Source organism: Ambystoma mexicanum, chromosome 4q, assembly GCF_040938575.1.
Source record: "Ambystoma mexicanum isolate Mex_15411 chromosome 4q, UKY_AmexF1_1, whole genome shotgun sequence".
In the NCBI taxonomy this organism is placed as follows: Eukaryota; Metazoa; Chordata; class Amphibia; order Caudata; family Ambystomatidae; genus Ambystoma; species Ambystoma mexicanum.
Window position 1 is genome coordinate 857,805,504 of NC_090928.1, and position 22,175 is coordinate 857,827,678.

Genomic DNA, 22,175 nt, shown 5'->3' on the forward strand with positions numbered 1-22,175 from the left:
CGGGTCAGGTGCTTGGCTGGATCCCCCCCTTGGGCTGGAGGAGTCCACACATAACCCAGGATTGGTCGGTTTCCCTTGTAGCTGGGACTTACATAGTCAGGGGAGCGGGGGACCCCATTTGTGGGACTACCTCCTCGACTCCCTGTCTGTGACTGGCCCGAGGGCCTTCTGGGCTGTGAATTATTAGGTGCAGGTAGGTTTTTAGGCCCCCCAATCTCCAAGTCTAAAACAGGGGCAACCTTTACCTCTGCCACCTTGGCAGCAGCAGGGGTGCTGTTGGTTTTGGGGTTTTTGGGCGCATTATTTTTATTTTCTATGGGCTTCTGCACCTCATAGATCCGGGTAGCCTGTTCAATGACCCAGTCTAAAGATCTTTTCTCATGAAAATCTCTCACAAGCTGGGTCATGATGTATTTGGGCAAGGCATGGAAAAATGTATTGACAAATTCTCTGCTGTCTGTGCGCACCCTTCTTGTGGTCTGCGCAAAGGCACGTTTCAGTTCTTGCACAAATTCTTGTGGGGCCTGATCCTCCCCACATTGCAAATTGTAGGCTGCCTTGCGAGCCTCTTGGGGATTTCTGTGAACAGAAAAATGTTTTAATATGGCCGCCCTATAGGTGGACCACCTTGAATGATTTTGGTCCTCCAGCCCCGCAAAGAAACTGGAGTACTCTGGGGAGAATGTCCATTTGACGTACTGGATGCAGCTACTGCTGTCCTTCAAATGGAAAGTCTCCATCATTTGCTCATAGAGCTCCAAGTGTTCCCATACGGAATACTTGGCGTTCTTATGATAAGGCGTGATAACACTCCTTATTGCCTTTATTTGCTTCAATGGGTCCTTAAGCAAGCCCCTTTTTGCCTTATTGGCCTTTTTGGTTCGGGTAACCCTGGTCCATTCATCCTCTGACTCAGAGGCACTGCTCCCAGAGGTTCCTGTCTGATCGTCCAGGTTTTCCCGGATTCTGCGAGCCTGGGAATGGCTGGCAGAATGTGGGGACCTGGTCTCCTGTGTCCTGTACCGTTCAGAGGAGTCTTCAGGTTCCTCTTTGCTGCCAGGATTTGATGGGTACCCCCCCCCCACTGACCTAACTGGGCAGAGGTTTTCAGGATGCCCTTAATGGGCCTACTCTCCTGGGGTTCCCCACTAAATTGCACTGTGCTTGGGTGCCGATACCCGGATGCCCGCCCATCCATTCCTGGGAGATACTGGCCTATGAGCCCCATGCTTCTGGCTGGATAGTACTCTGCCATCCCTGTGGCCCAGTGCTCATGTGCGCCAGGGGACATGGGGGTGGCAGAGTCCAGGGACTGAGAGAGATAAAGGCCTCTGGTACTATGGCTCCTGAGGTTATGCTCAGGAGTTTCCCTTTCCCAGCGAACCTGGTCTCTATCCGCCCCTGCTCCCTGTTGCAATGCAAGAGCCTGCGCCTTCAGTTCCTTAGTTAAGGCCTTACTAGACTCTATCAGTCTCCCCTGCATCGCTACCTGTTGTTGGAGCCTATCATTGTGCTGGCAGAGAGCCTCATTCTCTCTCTGCGTATCCTGATTGGTCCTGGAGCACTGGGCCAGTCTTTGCTGCAGGATGGTTACCTCCTGAGTCCCCTCCCTACTGGCCTGCTCCTGTCTTGCCAGAGCCTCCTCCATCCTCCTGGTGTGCTCTAGCAAGTCCTGGTGTTCTTTTTGGAGGTCACCCAGTCCCTGGTGGGCCAGGTGATTTTCTTCCATTTTTCTTCTTAAGTGGCAGACTTCCTGGCCTAAGGTGTCCCTTTCCTGACCAAGAGCTTGAATTTGTGACGCCAGGTCGTCCCTTTGCCTTTGGAAGGCACTAGCTTTCTGGCGCTCCTGATCAAACTCTGCCTGGGTATCCAGGTCTTTCAGGATCAGTTTATTGCTCTCCTCTTTCTCTCTGTCTAGTTGGATTTGCAGGGTGACTACCTGCTCTGTGCATGCCCTGTTGAAATTGATCTGTTGCTCCAGCTTTTTCTGGCTCTGCAGTAGGGAGTCCAAACTGTCTTGGCGTTCCTTCTGCAAAGCCAGAATTCTGGTATCCTGGTCTGTCTTTTCCTGTTGCAGTATATCCATGTCCTCTTTTATTTTAATGATATACTGCCTACTATCATTTTCTGACTCCTGGCTCCCCTGCAGCCTCTGCTCAGAAGAGACCAGGTCAGATTGGACCTTCTCTAACGCCATCTGTCGCTTATTCGCCAGATCTTGGCTTTCAGTACATTTATCCTGCATGTCTCCCATATATAGGTACAGGTATGCCGCTATCCTAACCATCTTGTCTTGTTCATCCTTAGCTTTATGAGCCATGTATAGTTCACTCAGGGCCACATGTAAGGGACCCTGATCTCTCCATATATCTGACCCTGTTTCAGTGACCTGTTGCGTGATGGCCTGCAACCAGACCATGCGGTCCTGGTGAGTCCACTCACCTCTCACAAATAACTTATGTAAGAAGTGCACTCTGGCTATTTTCATGTCTACTAAGGTCGTCATTCTAGAGATTGGTCTCTGTCCTGACTTACAGAAGTTTGTATTTTATTTTTGCAAAACAGACCTTTTCCTTAGAGCGTTCCTTTGAGGAGTGCTTTACAGCGTAACACAGCGTGGTGATCCGACCGGATGCATGTCTCCTGTCAGTTAGCACACTGTATTAATCTGCACAAGTGATAGATCTAACCCAAACGTCCGGCTCGAGCCCCCAATTTGTAAGAGGATTCAATTCAACACTACAGCTAAGTCAACGCCTAGTCTAGAATACTGAATGAAAACCCTTATTGATATATCTTTATGCCCAGTTCATGAGTTCTGGATGACTATCCCTGTATAACACCCCTCTCTTAGAATCCCCCTGACCCCACTGTGCCAAGAAGTAGGTTTGTTTTGCAAATTTAAAAGATTTATTGGAAAATTAAACAATATATATAGGTATCACACCTTTAGAAATAAATTAATAATTGATAGCACACTTAGACCTATGAACAGTAATCAGCAATAAGTAATCCTACAATAGCACAGTTCTGGTGACTTATGACTACAAACAGGGGAATAAAGTATCAGAGAATGCTTTATGGTTTCAATGAATTGCACAGATGAAAAAGAATGCAGCACAGAAATCGACTTGATAGGACTTCACTAAAAGACAATGTAATCACTTTCTTGGACAATTCACCCCCCCCCCCCCTTAATGCAATGGAAGGAGATGAATAGAATGGGACTCAGTTCCTAGGAATGCAATCAAATAGAATTCAGTTCAATTCCCCCCCAGCAGCTTATACAACAGATAGGAGTTTTGAAACACAGACACAAGTGCTTTGAATATGGTGACAATGCAGTGAGAAATATGCTGAAAATGCTTTTAATTCCCTTCAGGAGGTTCAGGGTGAGTGGTATCTAGTTAATATTAGTCCATGCTCACTCTAGCAATGATTCAGGGATGGTTCTTAAGAGGCAAACGAAATTTAGCAGTTCAGGCAAAACAGCTATCTTTTTACAAGTAAAGAAATCGGGCCAAATCGCAAATCGCGGCAAAATTCGCCGGTGTGAGAATCGTGATTACGGAGAAAGTATAAGGTGTATGAAAAATGACAGGTGACAGTTAGGAGGCAGTTCTGCTCAAGTTAAAATAGCTTGCATTAGATTATTTTAACTAAGAGATTGGGTTCTGCACAGTTTTGGCGGATACTCACTCCTAATTTTTAGAAGGACTGGGCCTCGTCACGATCTGGTCAGCGGGTTTTCTACACTCGCCACGGACGGTCTCTGCGCACAGCGTCTGGGTCAGCTCTACTCTGCTGGTCTGGTCTGGGTCTCTGGTTCTGATCAGGTCTGTGGGTCCAGATACAGCGGTCTCCGGTTCAGCTGGTCTCTCTCTGGATACAACACTGCTTTCTGGCAAATGACAAGAGTTCTTGCAAATAATTCAAACAGCTCGCCTGGCTGTGATTAGTTTACAATGATTTGAGGCCTGCAAAAGAGGGATTTAGCTTGGAGTTGACCTCTCTGCTACCAATTCTGAAGTAAAGTCTTGGTCTCTGGAGATGGATAGATTGGAGTCTCTGCGTTGGCTCTCTGGAGGTTGATGGAGGTAAAGTATGGATTTTCCCGGCAGAGCATCCCACAGCAGATGGAATAGCATGTCTCTATCTGTCCTGACTGTCTGCTTTTATGTGTTTTGAAAGTGGGTGGAGAGGCTAGCTTTCTAGGCCCTACCCCTCTCCACTTGTCATTGGCCACTTCCTCCTCTTCCCCTTGATTGGGGGAATGAAATGAAGTGTCATCATGATGAGGTCTGTTTATGATACAGAGAACCCACCCCTGTCAATTTTACACACAAATCTATATCTGATCCAAATACATACTTCCCGGATAGACAGTTGTTTGGCATTGCATACACACATCATGCATTTACTGATGGTAGCCCCTGTTCCAATCCTGTCGTTTCTAGGAGCTTGGGTTAAAAAATGGCAACATATTTCACTTTTTGGTCGGGTTACCAATATTGGATTTGTCCCCGCATTTACACAAATGTTCGCAAAGCATGTGGGCATTAGGTGGTGGAGTGCCAGATTTTTAACATACATACATTTAGAGTAATATCCTCTTTTCCGCTAAAAACCCCCCTGAACATACCACCGGGTCCTAACACGTCTTCAAATGTGCACAGACAAATCACAAGAATAATGATATCACTTATAAAATTTTCACAAGTCCGCTCTATGAATGATCCATCTTTTTAGATTTATGTTCTGGCCCCAAAGGGGTGTGGTTTCCCCCCAGCACAAGGTTGAATTTCTGGTTTTTCCAGTTCTGCCAAGCCAGCTTGCTCTCACAGGCAGTGCTCCTCCCCTTTCCTTCCAGGAGGAAGCCACTTTTACGACCCCCCCAATAAAACATTTGCCTGAGTCAGGACAGGGCTTTGTTCAATTTCCTGCAGAGCCCAGGTAATTCAATCAGAGAAGTGTCATATCCCTTTTGGTGGGAACAGCAAAAGGCAGCTAGGCCTGGGAACACAGCTGTTGTGCAAGTCTCAACTCCTGTCGGGGGTAGCTGGTGGGCAAAATTCCCTCTCTTTTTAAGCCAGGCCTCAGCTAAATGTCTCTTTGGCTGCCAGTTTTCCTGTCCAAATCAAACTTCCAATTTTTACACATGCAGCTAGAATGCTGATTCTAAGTTTAAAACTATGACATTTAAACAATTGCAACCTATGTGACACTCAAAAGTAGGTCACTCATTTCTTTTAAACATTTAGATTTTTAGTGTCTTTCAGTCCAAATTTACTTAAACTGCTGAAATCCACAGCTCAGCCAGTTTTGCTATGAACATTATTTTAGGCTCATCCTCTTTCCAGATTTTGTATGCCCACAAGACTTTATTCTGTCAAATGTCTGCTGGTGTTCAGTGAGATTTTTGGATATTCTGCAATGTTTGAAATGGGCATTCTGAGCTTGCCTTCAGAGAAACAAAGGGTGATTTTTAAAGTGCTTTCTAGCGAACAGGCACTGCTGTTTTTCTCTTTGGCACCCCATTTCACTCATGGCTCTTCTGACCCAGCACACCCGCACCGGGGGGTGGCAAGTCAGGCGACCATTTTGGTGTGCGCACAAACTGCGTGGTTTTCATAGATTCTGGCGCACATGTGGGCTTTTTCGGCCATCTTGGATTTCCTAAGCCCACAGCACCAAATGTTGTAGCATAATAGTCCAAACGTGGGTCAGAACACCCAACATACCCCTACATTCAAACCTAAGATGTACACTCTACTACGATCCCTTTAGGGAATCCTCAACTCCATGACCACTCACATCAATACCACAACAAACATGCCGGTATTGAGTACAACTGGTGCGTTTCCTCATGCCAAGAATAGCCTCTGAACTGACTGACATCCAGCAGCACATGCCTGAGTGCAGTTGTGGGGTCCTACGGGCACTCTACCTCTGCTCTATAACACTACCAAACAGGAATTAAATAAATGCCCACACATCTTCTCAACAAGACCAGGATGGTAGGGGATTGAGATGCAACTGGGCAATTACACACTGTCAGGAATATCCCTCATCTGCCTGTCAGATATACTCCATGACTTCCCACCACATTTCAGGAATTCAGTGATTGAACAGACAGTGTTCTAGCACCACACACACCTGTAAATGACAGAGGTGTGCTTTACACATATCAGGTGGCATAACATACCATTATCAAAATGAATCCACCTGAGTGGGAGGCACTTGTCAGCATCTTATGCAGTGTCAGGCCGTAAAGTGCCCATCACTGCTAATGCTGCTATTTTATATTTCTACGCCTGTTACAGAGGTTAAAAGAAAACATGAAGACCCAATACCAGGGGGTACAGGGCCATGAAAAGACCATGTATTTTACTGTGTATTTTCCTGCCCATCAGGGAGTCTAGGTGGAGGGAGGCATGCAGGGACATCATTTAGGGGTCGCCAGGAGTCTCAACTGCGACCCCTGTGGTCTCCCTTGCTACCCCTGTGGTCTCCTTGCTACCCCTAAAAAATAAATAAAACAAAAGGTTTTTTTTGTTTGTTTTTTGTTCAAGCTACAGGGCTGTGGGCAGCATCATGTGGTTATTTGCTTTTTAAGTGGCTGGCTTTCTTGTTCAGGCCTCTTAAAATGAAATGACAGGGGTTCCACAAGTCTAACACTTTCAGCAGTGACCCTAAATAAGAAAGAATAGGAAAACCAAATAATGTGTCTTTCTGGAATTCTATACAATAATTGCTAGACTCATTAAAGGTTTATTTTAGGCATACTTCATTCACTGAATTAGTCTGTTCTTAAACACCTCAACTCAGCCTTTCATCCTTCTGAGGTCGATAAATGAGTGGCAACACAGGGTGGGTGATATTGTATGTATATTTTATTCTATATAAAGTTTTTAAGCGTAAGTGCTATGTAATAACACATAATATCATTTGGCCATGGACGTCTGCTTGCATTCACAGTAATATGGTAATATGGCCTATATACACTGATCTTACCGATACATATGGCGATCCATTCTTGTATGAAATGTATATCACATTATAGTCATATCTTAACCATATTTTTTGTAGTGTATTCAGGAACAATGCTATGTGATGCCCCTTCCTGTTTTGTCAAGGGGTGAAAGGTCGCAATCCATCGCTTCCCGCGATATTGCTTCTGGATGGGGTCAAATGACATCACTTCCTGTGATGTCATCAGAGGTCAAGGGTCGTGCGATGTCACTTCCGCTACCCCTGGCATTTTGGTGAATTGACGTCCCTGGGGGCATGTTGTGAATGTATGTGACTGCTATGGCATTCAGCAGGTGGGCCGATTCACAAAAGTGAATCTGGCTGCATAAAGTCTCTTCTACTTTTGCAGTTTTTTGTACTTACTCTTCCATTCCAAGATGTCTACCTGCTTTCAATGTTGTCCTCAGGATATTGATATCGTCTGCCGACACAGAGAAAGGAACTCCTTTGTATTTTTTAGCCCACAGTGCATTGCTCCTTGCATGTGAACAAGCGCTATGTGACGCCGAAACACGTCTTACATGACCTGTACCAGCGGTGTCCTGCCTCTGCTGTATGTCTACAGAATAAAATTTGTGTCATTTGACCTCAAGTTTTGTACTTTAGTTTTCTGGTATCTTGTGACCCGGAGCGCGGTCCACGCTACTTTGGCGGTTTTCTTTTTACTTCAAAAATATATATTCAGTGAAAAAACTTTGTTAAAGGGACGTTATGGTTAAGCTGCACTAATAGAAACGTATGAAATTCAATGAAAAAACGTTGTTAAATGGACGTTATGGTTACAAGTAAAACCGAAAAACCATTGAAATTTGCCAGTTATAGAAAGCAAAGCAACCATAACTCACGCCACCACCGTGCACTGCTAAAACTACCACCCAGGACATCAAAGATGATATATGTCATTTATGACGCTTTAATGAAACCTCACTCCCTTCCTCCCCTGATCATTATTGTACAGAAATTCCTAACCCTCCCATTTATGTTTCCCATTCTGAAACCCCATCGCTTTAGTAGTTAAATGTATTTTTTAAACTATAGATGTGTTGTATTGTTGTGTGATATTTATTTTTTTTTAAAAAAAGTTCCATTATGAGTCCGCGGACACTACAAATGTCCGGGGTGTCCACACTCAAAATGGAGGTGCCGCCGAACAGTAGTGGTGTCTGCACATGTCAGGTTTTACATGATACACTTTTAATTAGTGCATAGACACTGCACCTGTTCTACCAACACCCATGTGCATGCGCCGTGCGATGTGCAACCCCTATCAGGGCCGTGGTCATCGCCTGACCTCATCATGTGACCACACCCATTCAGCGTGAGAGTGTGTCTGTGAATGGTGTCCGCAGCCGCGGACAGTTTAAAACTGCAATTTTCACCAATCTAGGGTGTTTCAACCTGAAACCTTACCCTTCCACAGCTCCCAAACTCATTGTTGGTTGATCTGGCAGCTTGTTACAACTTTACAACCTGCTTTACTTCTTTGCAGATCTGTTTAGCAGAAATGATTGCAGACCACCATGATATTTGTTATGGCCATCGCTTCTTCCCAGCCACCCACCAACCACCACCACCACCTGAACAACCTGGAGGGCCCGGACAGGGGAACAGGCACAGTGATACAGATGATGAGGATCAAGAGGAGCTGGAGGAAGTCCTTATCTCCAGTACCTGGAGTGAGTCCTGAGTGTGGTGATTGTTCACCACCATTGGAAATGTGGAAAAGGCTTGTATAGCCAAGGTTCGATGCACTGAGTGTAAAGTTGTACTCAGTCGCATAAAACTGGGGCTGTATTCCTACTGCACCACCTCCATGTGGCGCCACACCAAGTCCAACCACCCGGGTGCTCTGAGGAAGGCAGTACCTTTCGCAGGGAAAAGTAGGTTGACACCCTCTAGCCCATCTTCTTCAACTGCTCCTGGTACCACAAAGGATACTCCTTTGGGTCAGAGGATCCCAGAGGCAGCCACACAGACCATACAGAATGATGTTGACCCCTACCTTTTGAGGGTCACAGTGCTATGTTTGTACTGTGAAGCACCGATCTGTAGGGGGCAGTTTCGGTGTGCTTTCGAGGCTGTGGTCAAAGAGCACAAGCAAAAGTGCCACCTAACGATTAAGGCCCACCAAACATCTTCCTCTGTCCACCTGCCCCTTCATCTCGGTGGTTGGTGCCCCTTCCCTCTCTTCCCTCCCCTAGCTTACCTTGCCTCTCATGGAAAATAATGCAAAAAGCCACACAAATAATACAAAACCAAAAATACACAAATAAACTGCTCCTGTAGGAGCCACCTTTCTCAGTTAAAACATAGAAGTGATAAAAAAAAGTCACAGGTCCCTTTGCAGACTGCATAGTCTATGGACAGCACGGTTATCATTTTAATTGTTTTTCATGCGACAATTGTGGCTCTTAAAATAACCTTTTAAATTTTGTATGATTATTTTGTTTTATATTCTCTACCAAAGATTCTACACAAAGAAATGATCATGTTTTCCCAAAAACTGCTTCAATTAATTTTTAATGTTTTCCAGAAAAATCTGGTTACCCACATCAGTTAGATGCACTCCATCACTCTAAAGAATGTTGACAATGTCAAATGTAATGTTCTCATTATGAAAAGATGTTATGCAAACATCTCACAAAAAATCGCACACACTTTTTTTTATTCATGTTGCACCTTGCTTTTTCCATTTGCAGACAAAATAAATTTGAGCTCATCCACATTTGTCTCTGAGAAATCTGAGAAATTCTTTTTGGGGAATTTGGAAACCTTTCCATCAACTTTCCAAATGTCTCCTTCTTTGCAAATTGCAATGAAATTCCAGTTACATACCCCAAATTGTTCCCTCCACAATGAAGAAATGAAGAACCATGATGTTTGAATGTTTTAAGTGAACAGTATTCTCAGTAAACAGGAGCACATCCACCCACTTCATCCCTTGCACTCCATAAAATGACACTTCAAATTCATGGAATCCAAGATTTTCACCTAATCCACAATGCTCACCATAGACCTTCAGCCAATGGATCCAGAGTCCAAGAGTCATGGAGTCCAAGATCCAACAGCCATAGACATTTTCAAAAATCCTGCTATCCTCTCTTCGGGTACACCACACACAAGAAACCTGATAGGCTGATCCTCCGATGTCCGCTGACCTCCACGACTGTCCTCAGTCTTCGCAGTCCACTTTCCATGCCAGGCATTCTCAAAACACCAGGATGTGGCATGTGCCATCCGTGGACTACCGCCGTGTGCGCAGACAGATTGTCCAGTTGAAGGGGTGGGGAGGTTCACACCTAATTTAAACAATTTATTGTACAAGGTGGCTCTTAAAAGAGATGTTTTTTTCTTTCAATTTTGATTGTTTTTTGCTTTTCCGATTTTTATGTCCTAGAACTACTTACAAATGTTTTCATATGCACTGTACTGTATTTTTCACATAAACGTTCTCAGTGCATTTTGAATATTTACAAGAAACATCTGATTCCCAAAATCAGTAGAATTCACCCCATCAGTTCGAAAATTGTTTGTACCATCCAACTTGATGTTTTCATTTGCAAAAGATACCATGCCTACACCATTCAAAGAAAAACATACACCTTTATTTACAAGGTGCCTACCTTTTACAAGTTGTGCACAAAACACACGTGGGCGCATCCATACTTAACTTGGATGTATTTGTGAAAACATTATTTTTCCACGTGGAAATAGTTCCATTAATCCTTCGAACATATAATTTAATGCAACCTGCAAATATAATGGAGTAACGTAGCCCAAACTATTTCCTCCACAATGAACAACAATATTATCTGGCCATTCAAAGTGAGCCATAGTCTTACAAAATGATAATAAACTCACCTAGTTGAGCCCAGACACTGTACCACTGAACCTCTACTCCCTCCAAACCAACAGTACCAGAGATGTCACACAACTCAGTGTACCTTTTCAAATTATTCATCCAACAATCTCCCAACATCCACACAGTGAGCTTTTTCCTAATAATAGCCACATCCATCTTCCCTACACACAAGAATTAAAACACCTACTACCCTCTCTTCCTGTAAACCAAAACCAGAACACCTCATTGGCTAATCCCCATATTCCCCTTCCCATGCCAGGCATTCTTGAAAGATCTGGATGTGGCATGTGCCATCAGCGGACTACCTCAGTGTCAACGGACATCGCTGTCACTCAAATTACAATTTTCTTACAGGAACTTTTTTAATACATTCCTAACATTGTAAAGAAAAATCACATTTCCAACATCTGTAAAATGAACTCCATCTTCACAAAAGAATTCACATCATCAGACCTTGTATTGCCATTCTCAAAAGATGACATTCCTGCAGCATATAAAAAAGCAGATACAACTTTATTGACAAGCTGCCTCGATTCTTCCATTTCTGGACTAAAAAGGTTTGGACATCTCCATGTTTGCCTCTGATTCATTACACGGCATATGTCAAAAAACAAAGTGGTTGGTTTGAATGTACCGACACTGCCGTTGCTCCAAAACATAGTTTACCAGCAAATCTAACAAATGCCTACTTAATGTTCATTCAATCCAAATGTACTGACTAAACTGTAGCACAATAAACAGTTAGAATACGCCAACAGGTATCTAACTACTAAAAAAATACCCTTCATTGCAATACACTTGAAACACGCCATTCCAATTTTTGTTACTACAAAACCTTTTGTAAAGTATAATGTAGTTAGAATATGCCAACAGGTATCTAACTACTTTAAACATTCCCTTAATACCAACACACTTAAAACACACATACTATCACACTTACACTGACATAATTGTAGTGTTTTTTTAAAAATCCTCTATTGATTTTCTTTTCCAATGACCCAATGATTTTGGAAGTCAATACAACAACAGTGTACCACACACTAATGTTGTACCAAACATAGTACATAGAATGAAATGTTTATGAGGGTAATACAAAGTAAACGTATATGTAAAATGGTATGCTTTTAAGCCTTTTCAACTATCCTGGTTAACAAATTTCAGCTTTACAACTTTATACAGCTAAGTAACCGTACCAACTGTAAACAAATACATATTCCATAAGCACTATCCTCGATTGTACTACAATCATAAATACCAGATCCTTTCTACTCCCCCTACCGTACCTATAATTACTATACACATTTTATTATAATAGTTGTGGCCCATGGGCAGATCTTTGGGGGAATACACCTGCAAATAACAAAAACTCACCCTGAACCCCCAGTCTTTCAATTGATTTCCGTGGACTCCGAAACTGACCGTGGACTGAACGACACCTGCAGATCCTATTTTCACACATAAATACAGCTCCATATCATCTTCATTCCATTCCCCTACCCTTTCAATGCCCTCTTTCAGCCCTCAAATGACCTCAAATGTGTTTTCCAAGCTGCTCGTTCACAGCGCTGTCTGCGGACCACTGAAGAGTCCGTGGAGCAGGCAGCACCTAGGCCCTCCTTTTTCAACTAGAAAAACGGCTCCATCTCATCTTTATTCCACTCCCCCACCCTTTCCACTGCCTCTTTCGGCCATCAAATAACCCAAAATGTGTTTCCAGACTTTTTCCCCACGGACACCAGCCACTGTCCAAGGATCCAACATGGCGGTCATTTCCAAAAATATGACGCACCTCACGCTTTTCACCATCCAATCAGCGGGCATGTCTGATGTCCGGGGCCCTCACGACGGTCCTTGGACCAATCAGGAGTCTGTCCGCAGAGCGAATAGGGAAGTGAGTCTGTGGACGAAATCCAGATACCACTAATTTTTGGCTGTTTAAAAGAAAACTACTCCACAGATTTACACCAAATTTACAAAAGCAAGCTTTCGGGACAAGGCGTGAGCAAAATCTTGTTTCCATTGTATCTATGAGGAAAACCACACATTTTGGGAACTCCCCTATAAAATTGCCCCCCGCCCCGGATGAAACCTCACCAAACTTTGTGGAATCAATCCAATGGCGCCATATACTTTTTATGCAAAGTTTGGTAGGGATTCATCCGGGGGGGGCAAAGTTATAAGCCACCCAAAAAGTGCTCTTCCTATGGTTGAGCAACATAACCATAACTACACAGTGTAATAGGTGTCTCCCATTTAATTATTGTGGTAATGAGTAATGAGATTTGCTTTCTTTCTTAGTCCTATCTCTGTGAGGCATTCTGAAATAGTGGACAATCGTATGGCCCATTAGCAGGGGGATTACAAGGTTTTGTGAGGTACATTAGATATTTTTCAGTGGGGCCTCCCCACCCCAATGGGAAGAGCACCAACAGTATAGCCCCACCTAGTAGAAGCCAGCATGTTGGAAGTAAGGAGAGAATCAGGAGGATATTGTGTGTGGCAACGTAGAGGCTGGCTTGGGGTTCCAGTGAACGTTCCACAGGCCAGCCCGTGTTGTTTTCCCCTGGCCTCCCATCTCAGAGAGTGTATAGGTGAAGGTGGCAAGGCGTGGCCAGTCGGGTTCTAACCCACTGCCCACCGTATTTGCTGGGTTTCTTTCTGTATTTGAAAGAAAAGAGTTAGAAAGGGAAGATCCCTACATAAGGGCATTCTACCCTTTTCTTTATAGTTCCTTGTATTTAGTTTGGAGTCTACATTATGCCAGCTCATTAAACTGTTCCAATGGTCTAATATAGGGAGGGCGTGTTCAATGCCTCCCAGGGCCACAGTGTAATAGGTGTCTCCACTTTAAGGATTGTGGTAATGAGTACCGAGTTGTCCTTTCTTTCTCAGTCCTATCTCTGTGTGGCATTCACAAAATAGTGGACAATGGTATGGCCCACCAGCAGGGGGATTACAGGGTTTTGTGAGGTACATTAGATATGTTTCAGTGGGGCCCCTCAACCCCCATGGGAAGAGGACCAACGGTCTGGCCCGCCTGGTAGAAGCCAGCTTGTTGGAAGAAAGGAGAACATTGGGGGTAAGTGTGTGTGGCAGCATAAATGCTGGCCCGGGGTTCCAGTGAACGTTCCACAGTCCAGCCCGCGTTGTTTTCCCCTGGTCTCCCATCTCAGGGACTGCGGAGGTGAAGGTGGCAAGGCGTCGCCACTCGGTTCTCGCCCACTGCATGCCGTATTTGGTGGGTTTCTTTCTGTGTTCGAAAGAAAAGAGGTGGAAGGGGGAAGATCCCTACATAAGGGAATTCTACCCTTTTCCTTATAATTCCTTGTCTTTAGTTTGGAGTCTACATTATGCCAGCTCATTGAACTCTTCCGATGGTCTAATATAGGCAGGGTTTGTTCAACGCCTCACAGGGCCTTGAAAACCATTCTGCTCCAAGTCTCATTAAGTGGCTGGAATATGTCATACAGAAGGATGGTGACATTTTTGAGAAATTAAGACGCACGATTTTCAAAGTCTGTGTTTGTTTGGAATGAGCTCATAGCACCACTGTACAGGGATTGTGAGATAGTCGTTCTCCTCGAGTAGTTATAATAGTGGGCTTTGAGTGGACGTATTTTCGGATGGGGTTTAAGCACCTCAGATGTTTTGAACTTGGAAAGGATCTTGCTGAGTCATATCTAGTTGTATACCTCAGCGTTTCACGGGAAACAGTGTCCTGCTTTTGTCAAGCTGATATCTGTTGCGGGGTCATCTAAAGGTTTCTCAAGTGTTTGTGTGATTTGGTAGTGGTTAAAACTGTATGCTAGGGCAGGGACGTCATTTCACCAAAATGCCAGGGGTAGCGGAAGTGACATCACATGACCCTCGACCTCTGACATCACAGGAAGTGATGTCATTTGACACCACCCAGAAGCAATATCGCAGGAAGCAATGGAATGCAACCTTTCACCCTTGACAAAACAGGAAGGGGCATCACATAGCATTGTTCCTAAATAGACTACGAAAAATATGTCTACGATATGACTATAATGTGATATACATTTAATACAAGAATGGATCGCCATATGTATCGGTAAAATCAGTGTATATAAGCCATATTACAAATTACTGTGAATGCAAGCAGACGTCCATGGCCAAATGATATGTTGTGTTATTGCATAGCACTTACGCTTAAGCACTTTATATAGAATAAAATATACATACAATATCACCCACCCTGTGTTGCTACTCATTTATCGACCTCAGAAGCTGAAAGGCTGAGTTGAGGTGTTTAAGAACAGACTAATTCAGTGACTCACCCCCTGAAGTGTGCCTGAAATAAACCTTTAATGAGTGTAGCAATTATTGTATAGAATTCCAGAAAGACACATTCTTTGGTATTCCTATTCTTTCTTATTTAGGGTCACTGCTGAAAGTGTTAGGCTTGTGGAACCGCTGTTCATTTTATTTTAAGAGCCTGAACAAGAAAGCCAGCCACTCCAGAAGTAAAGAGCCACATGGTGCTGGCCACAGCCCAGGTGCTTGCACAAGCCCCCTCCCCCCACATTTTTTAAAACTTTTTTTAGGGGTAGCAACGATACCACAGGGGTAGCAAGAGAGACCACAGGGGTGACAGTTGCAACTCCTGGTGACCCCTAAATGACGTCCCTGTGGTAGGGTTTTAGTGCAAGGGAGGCAATTTTTAGGCGGTTAAAAGGCAGCAAAGAGACACTTTTGTAGGTGTTTTGTCGCGTCCCCCATTTTGAAAGTTAAGAGAGTGTGGCAGTTTAATCTTACCATCTGTCACATATCAGTCCGTAAGTGAGACCATTTTAACTGCATTTCTCATGAGCCGTCCCTGCACAGAGCGGCCTAGTTGGGGATTTCACACTGATCCCATGTTTTATGTTTCCAATATTTTCTCATTCTTCTCTTAAGTTCAGCAGCCTTTTTACACCGCCCGCCAACCCCCACAGGAGAGGGTTTTCTGATTTTCACATAGGCTGGTGGCTTAAATGGAGTTTCTGGTTAGTGAATAGAGCTAGGGTCAAGGCGAAAGTAATTTCGTGTATCTAATTTGTGTTGTATGTTTGTGGGTGTCTATAACGTGTGATGTGACAGACTGCAGCTACCGGGGTTTCCTGCGGGACAGTTGCCTATAGAGATCTCAATGTCACTTGGCCTAGTAAGATCGTTGTCTCTGTCTTCCCTCTGTTCCCCCTTCCTTGCCTCGTCATGCCTTGAAACACTTGTGTATAGGCGCATTACAAATGCCATATCATATCCTTTATAAATATATGAACTCTGGAGCAAGGAATAGTGTTCAAACTGATGTGGTTTGGAGCACAGTCGCCTCTTTTAAAAAAACTCATGCAGCATTAATGTATAGGCATATGGCTATAGTTACAGGTCATTTGGTCGAAAATAAATGGTCGACAGGACAAATGGTCGACGCAATTTGGTCGAAAGACAAATGGTCGAATTTTTTTTTTTGTTGTATTTTCACTTTTTTTTGGTTTTTTTGGGGGGGTTCCCCCCAACCCCCTTTTTTTGCTAAAAAACCCTTTTTTTTCTAAACGTAAAACTGAAAAATATATATATAAATAAAAAAAAAATTCGACCATTTGTCTTTCGACCAAATTGCGTCGACCATTTGTCTGTCGACCAAATGACTGGACAGCAAGGCGCTATTCCATTGTTTTAGTGATATATTTATATACCCAATAGGCACCTGTTTCCAAGGCCTTATGCCAATGTTTATAAACTCTAATATTTATATATTTATCTATCAGGCATAACATACTGATAGTTATCTATTCGTCTATTCCTACATCTGTTTTCATATTTGTTTTATAAAAGCTACCCTTTCAAAAGGATACAATTAATTCATATGGTGTGAGTGAAGATTATTTATGGCTCTCAGCGTCTAATTGTGATTTCAGTCAAAGGACCTGGACAAAGGGGGTACCCCTGTGCCCCCCCGAGTTGCAAGACACATATCGTCGGACAGTAAGGTGAATCCTGTGTCTCTTGTTTACCAACAGGTCACTTATTTAGAAAGGAGTATATGCACATCAGTAAGTCATTTACTACCCAAGCTGCACAGATTCACCTTGCATTTGCAATTCTTTAGCAAGCCATTCTCATGAAATGCTATTTTGTGTCAGCCATCAGTTATATAGTCTCATAACACTCGGTATGGTTCAAGGGAGGAGTCTGTAAAGCTAGTATAACTCCTCTCGCTCTTTCAGAGAAAGGAAACAAGAGTAAAATGTCCATCAATGAAAAAATCATGTAATGCATTTACATGCACATATAACAGGAACATTGGATTTCTCCACTTCCTGGGGATAATACCCACTTTGCTTTTGCTATTTACGTTAACAGCCGTATGCAGGGGCCTGTTGAGTAAACCTGCCAGGGCAATCGTGGGAAATTGGGTGAGGGTAAGTACACACGGTTCTGCAAAAAGTATCCAAATCTTCCTGGATAGTCATAGGGAATTTTGCTTTATGTATGACCCTCGCTGCCAGTAGACTTGAAATACTGGTTCGAATAACCCACAGATTGTCCAATGTGAACACTTTATAAATGTTCCAAGGGTTAAAATGAACAATAATTTGATTTGAGGAGCTTTTTTCCTCATATCCTTAGGGTTGTACCTTCGCGACTAGTCGGTATTCACAATCTGCTTAAAAATGTACATTTAGTAAGTTGTGATTTGGTTCTGTTGTCCTTTGGTGTGTCGCACAGGTGTATGCAATCACGGAGACCAAGAGCTCCTCCACTCCGTTAGTTAAATAGAAAAGTTTGTTGTGTGCTTACAACTTTATCTGCGCCAGTGGTTTCTTTCTTCCTACTGTAACCTCTGGTGTTCCCAATATGTATAGATATAAGAGATTCCAATCCAGTCTGTATGTGGGATATCTTTTATTTGGCCCTTTTCAATGACACGTGTTTCGGCAAGAGTGTATTAAGACATTACATTGTGCTTTATAGTTTGTTTTATAGTTTCCCGTAAAATAACGGAGTTGACTCCTCCATCCCTTGTCTGTGCTTCCTCACATACAGGTCAGGTGTATGGAAGCTTGCACGTGTCAACCTTCAATGGCAATGAGTACCTATTTAAAGGTCTTGGTGACTACGTCATAGTCCGTCTGTCCACAGCCAAAGGATCCAACGTGTTCACTCTTCAGGGCCAAACAGAGAGAGTGCCGATCAGCAATGAATACGCCAATACCACAGGTTTTGTGCAGTTTGCAGCATTCTATCAAGGAACTCTGAAAGTAAGAGATGACCTCATTGTACATTGTCAGCCACCAACATTATATCCTCTGTATTTTTCACATACATCTGGTGCTTGACAGGTTGTCAAATTATTCCCTGTGCAGGTGCAATGGAGGAGCTCACTCACCAAGAATGAACTGAGTGTACTTGTGGATGAGAAACCTGTGGAATTCAAAAAAGGTAAAATGCCATACCCACTTCCGCCATATTTGTAGTTTATAGGCTCCTCATGCTTGGCAAGACACTGAAAAATGTAGGTTGTGCTACTGTGCATGTTGGATGTCTTATTTCTTTTGTTGTGAGTCTTAGCATTGGAAGAATAAACACAGCGGGCCACATCCTAAAATGTACGTATCATGGTTAACACTGTTGGTAAGTGATATGTATTAACGTTGCCAAAAAAACTCCCTTTACAGAAGAATACTGTAATGCTGAACCATTACTGCTGATCTTAAAACCGCTGGGAGTAATAAATATGTGACGCGTGGTTTCCTAATTTACAGAAAATGTATTAAAATCGTGGTAATTATCCCCCAAAAATTGGTGCTGATCTGGTCCTAAATGGGTTTAAACTAAAGCCAACTGCTGCTATCTGAAGTGTAGTTCACTAAACAGTCAGGTGATTATTTGGAAATGGTGAGGAAATCATAGGTATAAACCCTCTGCCTAAAAGTGTTGTATGTTATGACTGACAGCATGTTTTTTTTACCCCTTGTGGTGCATTTTTACAGTGGTGCTCTTTCATTAACTTGAAAAGCCTAAAACGTGTTTCAACACGGGTATTCATTTTACTAGATACATAATTTCTGAAGTAATAGGCCATATTTAGTATAATGACAGCTGCTGATAAAAAAAAACATTAGCAAAAACACAATATGATCTAAGGCCCATTGTTGGTTGACCATTTCATATGGCACACCGTGACTTTGACTTTGAGGTGTAGAAAATTGCGTTAGTTACACAATTTGGCCTTGAATAGCGAGAGTAACTGTTGTATATTCATTTTACAGCTAGATTTACTTTACACAGCCCAATTGACTTGCTGCATGCTGACATTCATTAGTTACATAGCAAGATCTAGTTGACATTGCCAAAGTAATAATTCCATAGACATTGGTTGCATAGTAAGATTAATGGTTAGATGGACAGATTTATTTTGGACAGACAGATTTACTTGTGGTACAATTAACATTAATTTCTACACAGCCAAATGAAACTTTTCATATCCAAATAATTGTGGAATAGCCACACTTTTTGTTGCACAGTCAGATTCATTGTTAAATATTCAGGTTTAACATAGTCAAAATTGTTTCATAGCCAGTTTTATTTGTTTCTCAAGCAGATTAATTGTTGCATAGCCAGATTTACTCTGTTGCATACACAAATTTAGTATTGCTTAGCCATTTTCGGTCTTAAGTGAAAAGATTGTTTTTTTTTTTAAATCGATTAAAAAAAGATCGATTTAGAAAAACTGTTCTGTGACCGCACAGAGTGGTCTTTCTAAATCAAACTATCATGCCCCTGCCACACACGAGTGCACGCAGGGGCTGACAGGCAGGTTGGGACCAGGAAGAGGAGAATGGAGAACAGGTAAGCGTTTATGTGTGTGTCTATGTGTGTGTGTGTGTGCGTGTGTGTTGCATGTTTGTTTAGGGAATGGGGCAGCTGAAAGAGGGTTTGGGGTGAAACCCTCCCGATTGTACAGACATCCTGCAAACGGGGGGGGGCAAAGGGTTGTCTTATTTTAGCTTTTTGGGGGCTGCCTAAAATCAGGTGAAAAAAAACAGTCTTTTTGTGAGGCGACCTACACAATGCAAAAATATGACATAGAACCCCATTTTGAACTGTACATAATCAAAATAATTGCTGCCCGGGCAGCTATATCTCTTGCATGTTCAGTCTAACTTGCATAGCCAGGCACATTTTTACAAAGCCAGACTTACTTAATGCATACGAGCTAAACTTTTGTACAGCAAGTTCCGTTCTTCTGTTGCATATTCTTAACAAGTGTTGTGAATGTCAGGCCTATTTTTACACAGCAGACTCATTTTGTGTAACCACTTGTATTTGCTGCATACTCAGGTTAAATGTTTTATAGACAGATATACCTGGATCTCCACACCCTTCTCAAAACGACCACTCTGAAAAAAGATAACCACCACAACTGGTTCACCGAAGAATTGGCTAATCTCTGCAAAGTCAAGCACTCTAAAGAACATATCTGGCGCAAGAACCCCTTTCCCACCAACAAAGAGAAAAAAACATTCTCAAGCAATCACAGATCCCTCAAGTCAAACCTGACCACCCCACCTCTTCCCTCTTCACACTCACCACTTCCCCCTTTCAATTCACCCTGTCACCCCAGCAGAAACGCACATCATCAGCTAACTCCTCAAATTTTCCAACTGTGCTGGTGACCTCTGCCTCATACACATCATCAATCTCTGCGCTGAGCCCCTGGTCCCTACCATCGCCAAATGTATCAATGCCTCTTTCAGCACCTGCACCATACCCAGCTCCATCAAAGAAGCATGTGTCAAACCCCTGCTGACATAAAGCCTCCCTCGACCCCACTCTACCCACTTACTACAGCCCCATCACCACAGTCCCCTTCCTCTTGAAAATTCTGGACCGCACTACCTACCTGCAACTCCAATCCCATCTTGAGACCCACTCCCCACTCGGCCTACACCAATCTGGCTTTAGACCTAGACATAGCACTGAATCTGCCCTCTTCGACAGCAAGATACAACTTGATCACATCGGTGAGAAGGGAGACCTCGCCATTCTCATGCTGCTTAAATTCTCAGCGGCATTCGATCTCGTTGCCTCATCACCTCCTTCAACTTCTCCCAGGAACCGGCCAAAGGGGTCAAATCCTTCCTGAGCGACCAAACCTCTAGGGTCTTCGCCGGCACTGAAGCAGCAGATCCTATCCCTGTGCCCTTTGCGGTCCCACAGGGCTCCTGTGTCTCCCCCATACTCTACAAAACATACACCAAAGACCTGTTCGATCGCCTCGACAAGCTCATCATCCTTTACACAAAATTTGGAATGACACCCAGTACCTCCTCAAACTCTTAGGCTCATAGGAGCATGACTGCGCCAACCTCTACCACATCTACAACATCATTCAGGCCTGGATGGCTAACCACCACCTCTGCGTAAATGATGACAAAACTGAGTTACTCATTGTTGGCTCCCCTCACCATCTCAAACACCTTGACCCTGCCTGCTCCTCCTTCATCATCAACGGGAACAGTATCCTTGTCTCTGCTCGTGTCAAAACACAGAGTCTACCTAGAGGCTGAAGTCAATCCGAATATTTGTGTGAAGGCTGTGGCTTCTTACGCAGCACATTCTACTAAACTCCTCAATCTCTCTAGAACATTTCTCACCCCAAGCAACTGCCTCACACTAGCCAGAGCACCCATCTGCAGAAAACTTGACTACTGCAATGCCATCCCTGCAGGGAACTCAACCAAAAATCTCAGAAAACTACAACTAACACAGAACAATGCCCTTAGAGCAGTTTGGGGCCTCAAACGTTCAGAGCACATATCCCAAATCAGATGCGACGCCCATTGGCTTGCCGTCAAAGCCTGCATTGAATTCAAAATACTATCCACCACTCACCGCTGCCTCTACAACACTGCCCCCATCTCACCCACTGCATCTCCACAAAACCCAATTTGAGAACCCTACGCTCCACCTCCTCCATCTCACTTACTACCCCTAGATTCACTAGAAAACGATCAGGGGGCTCCTGCTTCACCATAATATCTCCCACATTATGGAACACACTTTCACCCTCAATCAGAAACGAATTGCGGTCTACAAACAAATCAAAGACTCTCTATTTAAAAAATATGCATGATTCCCTCTGAAACAACTGCGAATGTCAAATACCGATACTGTGTACTGTTATTACCTATGCTTTACTATGTATGTAATCTAGTGCTGTGATACCTCCAGGTCCTGGACATGTATACCAAATGAAATAAATAAATAA

At 43.4% G+C, this 22,175-nt stretch overlaps 1 protein-coding gene across 2 annotated transcripts in view; it reads left to right on the top strand.

The window, feature by feature from the left end:
* The window catches only part of LOC138468025 (fibrillin-2-like), a 691,910-nt gene that overhangs the window by 326,076 nt on the left and 343,659 nt on the right, over positions 1-22,175 (top strand). For both annotated transcript variants that reach the window (XM_069608420.1, XM_069608421.1), the window contains 2 exons: positions 17,948-18,162; positions 18,268-18,343. In XM_069608420.1, coding sequence (XP_069464521.1) covers positions 17,948-18,162; positions 18,268-18,343 — 291 coding nt within the window. The remainder of the gene's footprint in view (positions 1-17,947; positions 18,163-18,267; positions 18,344-22,175) is intronic.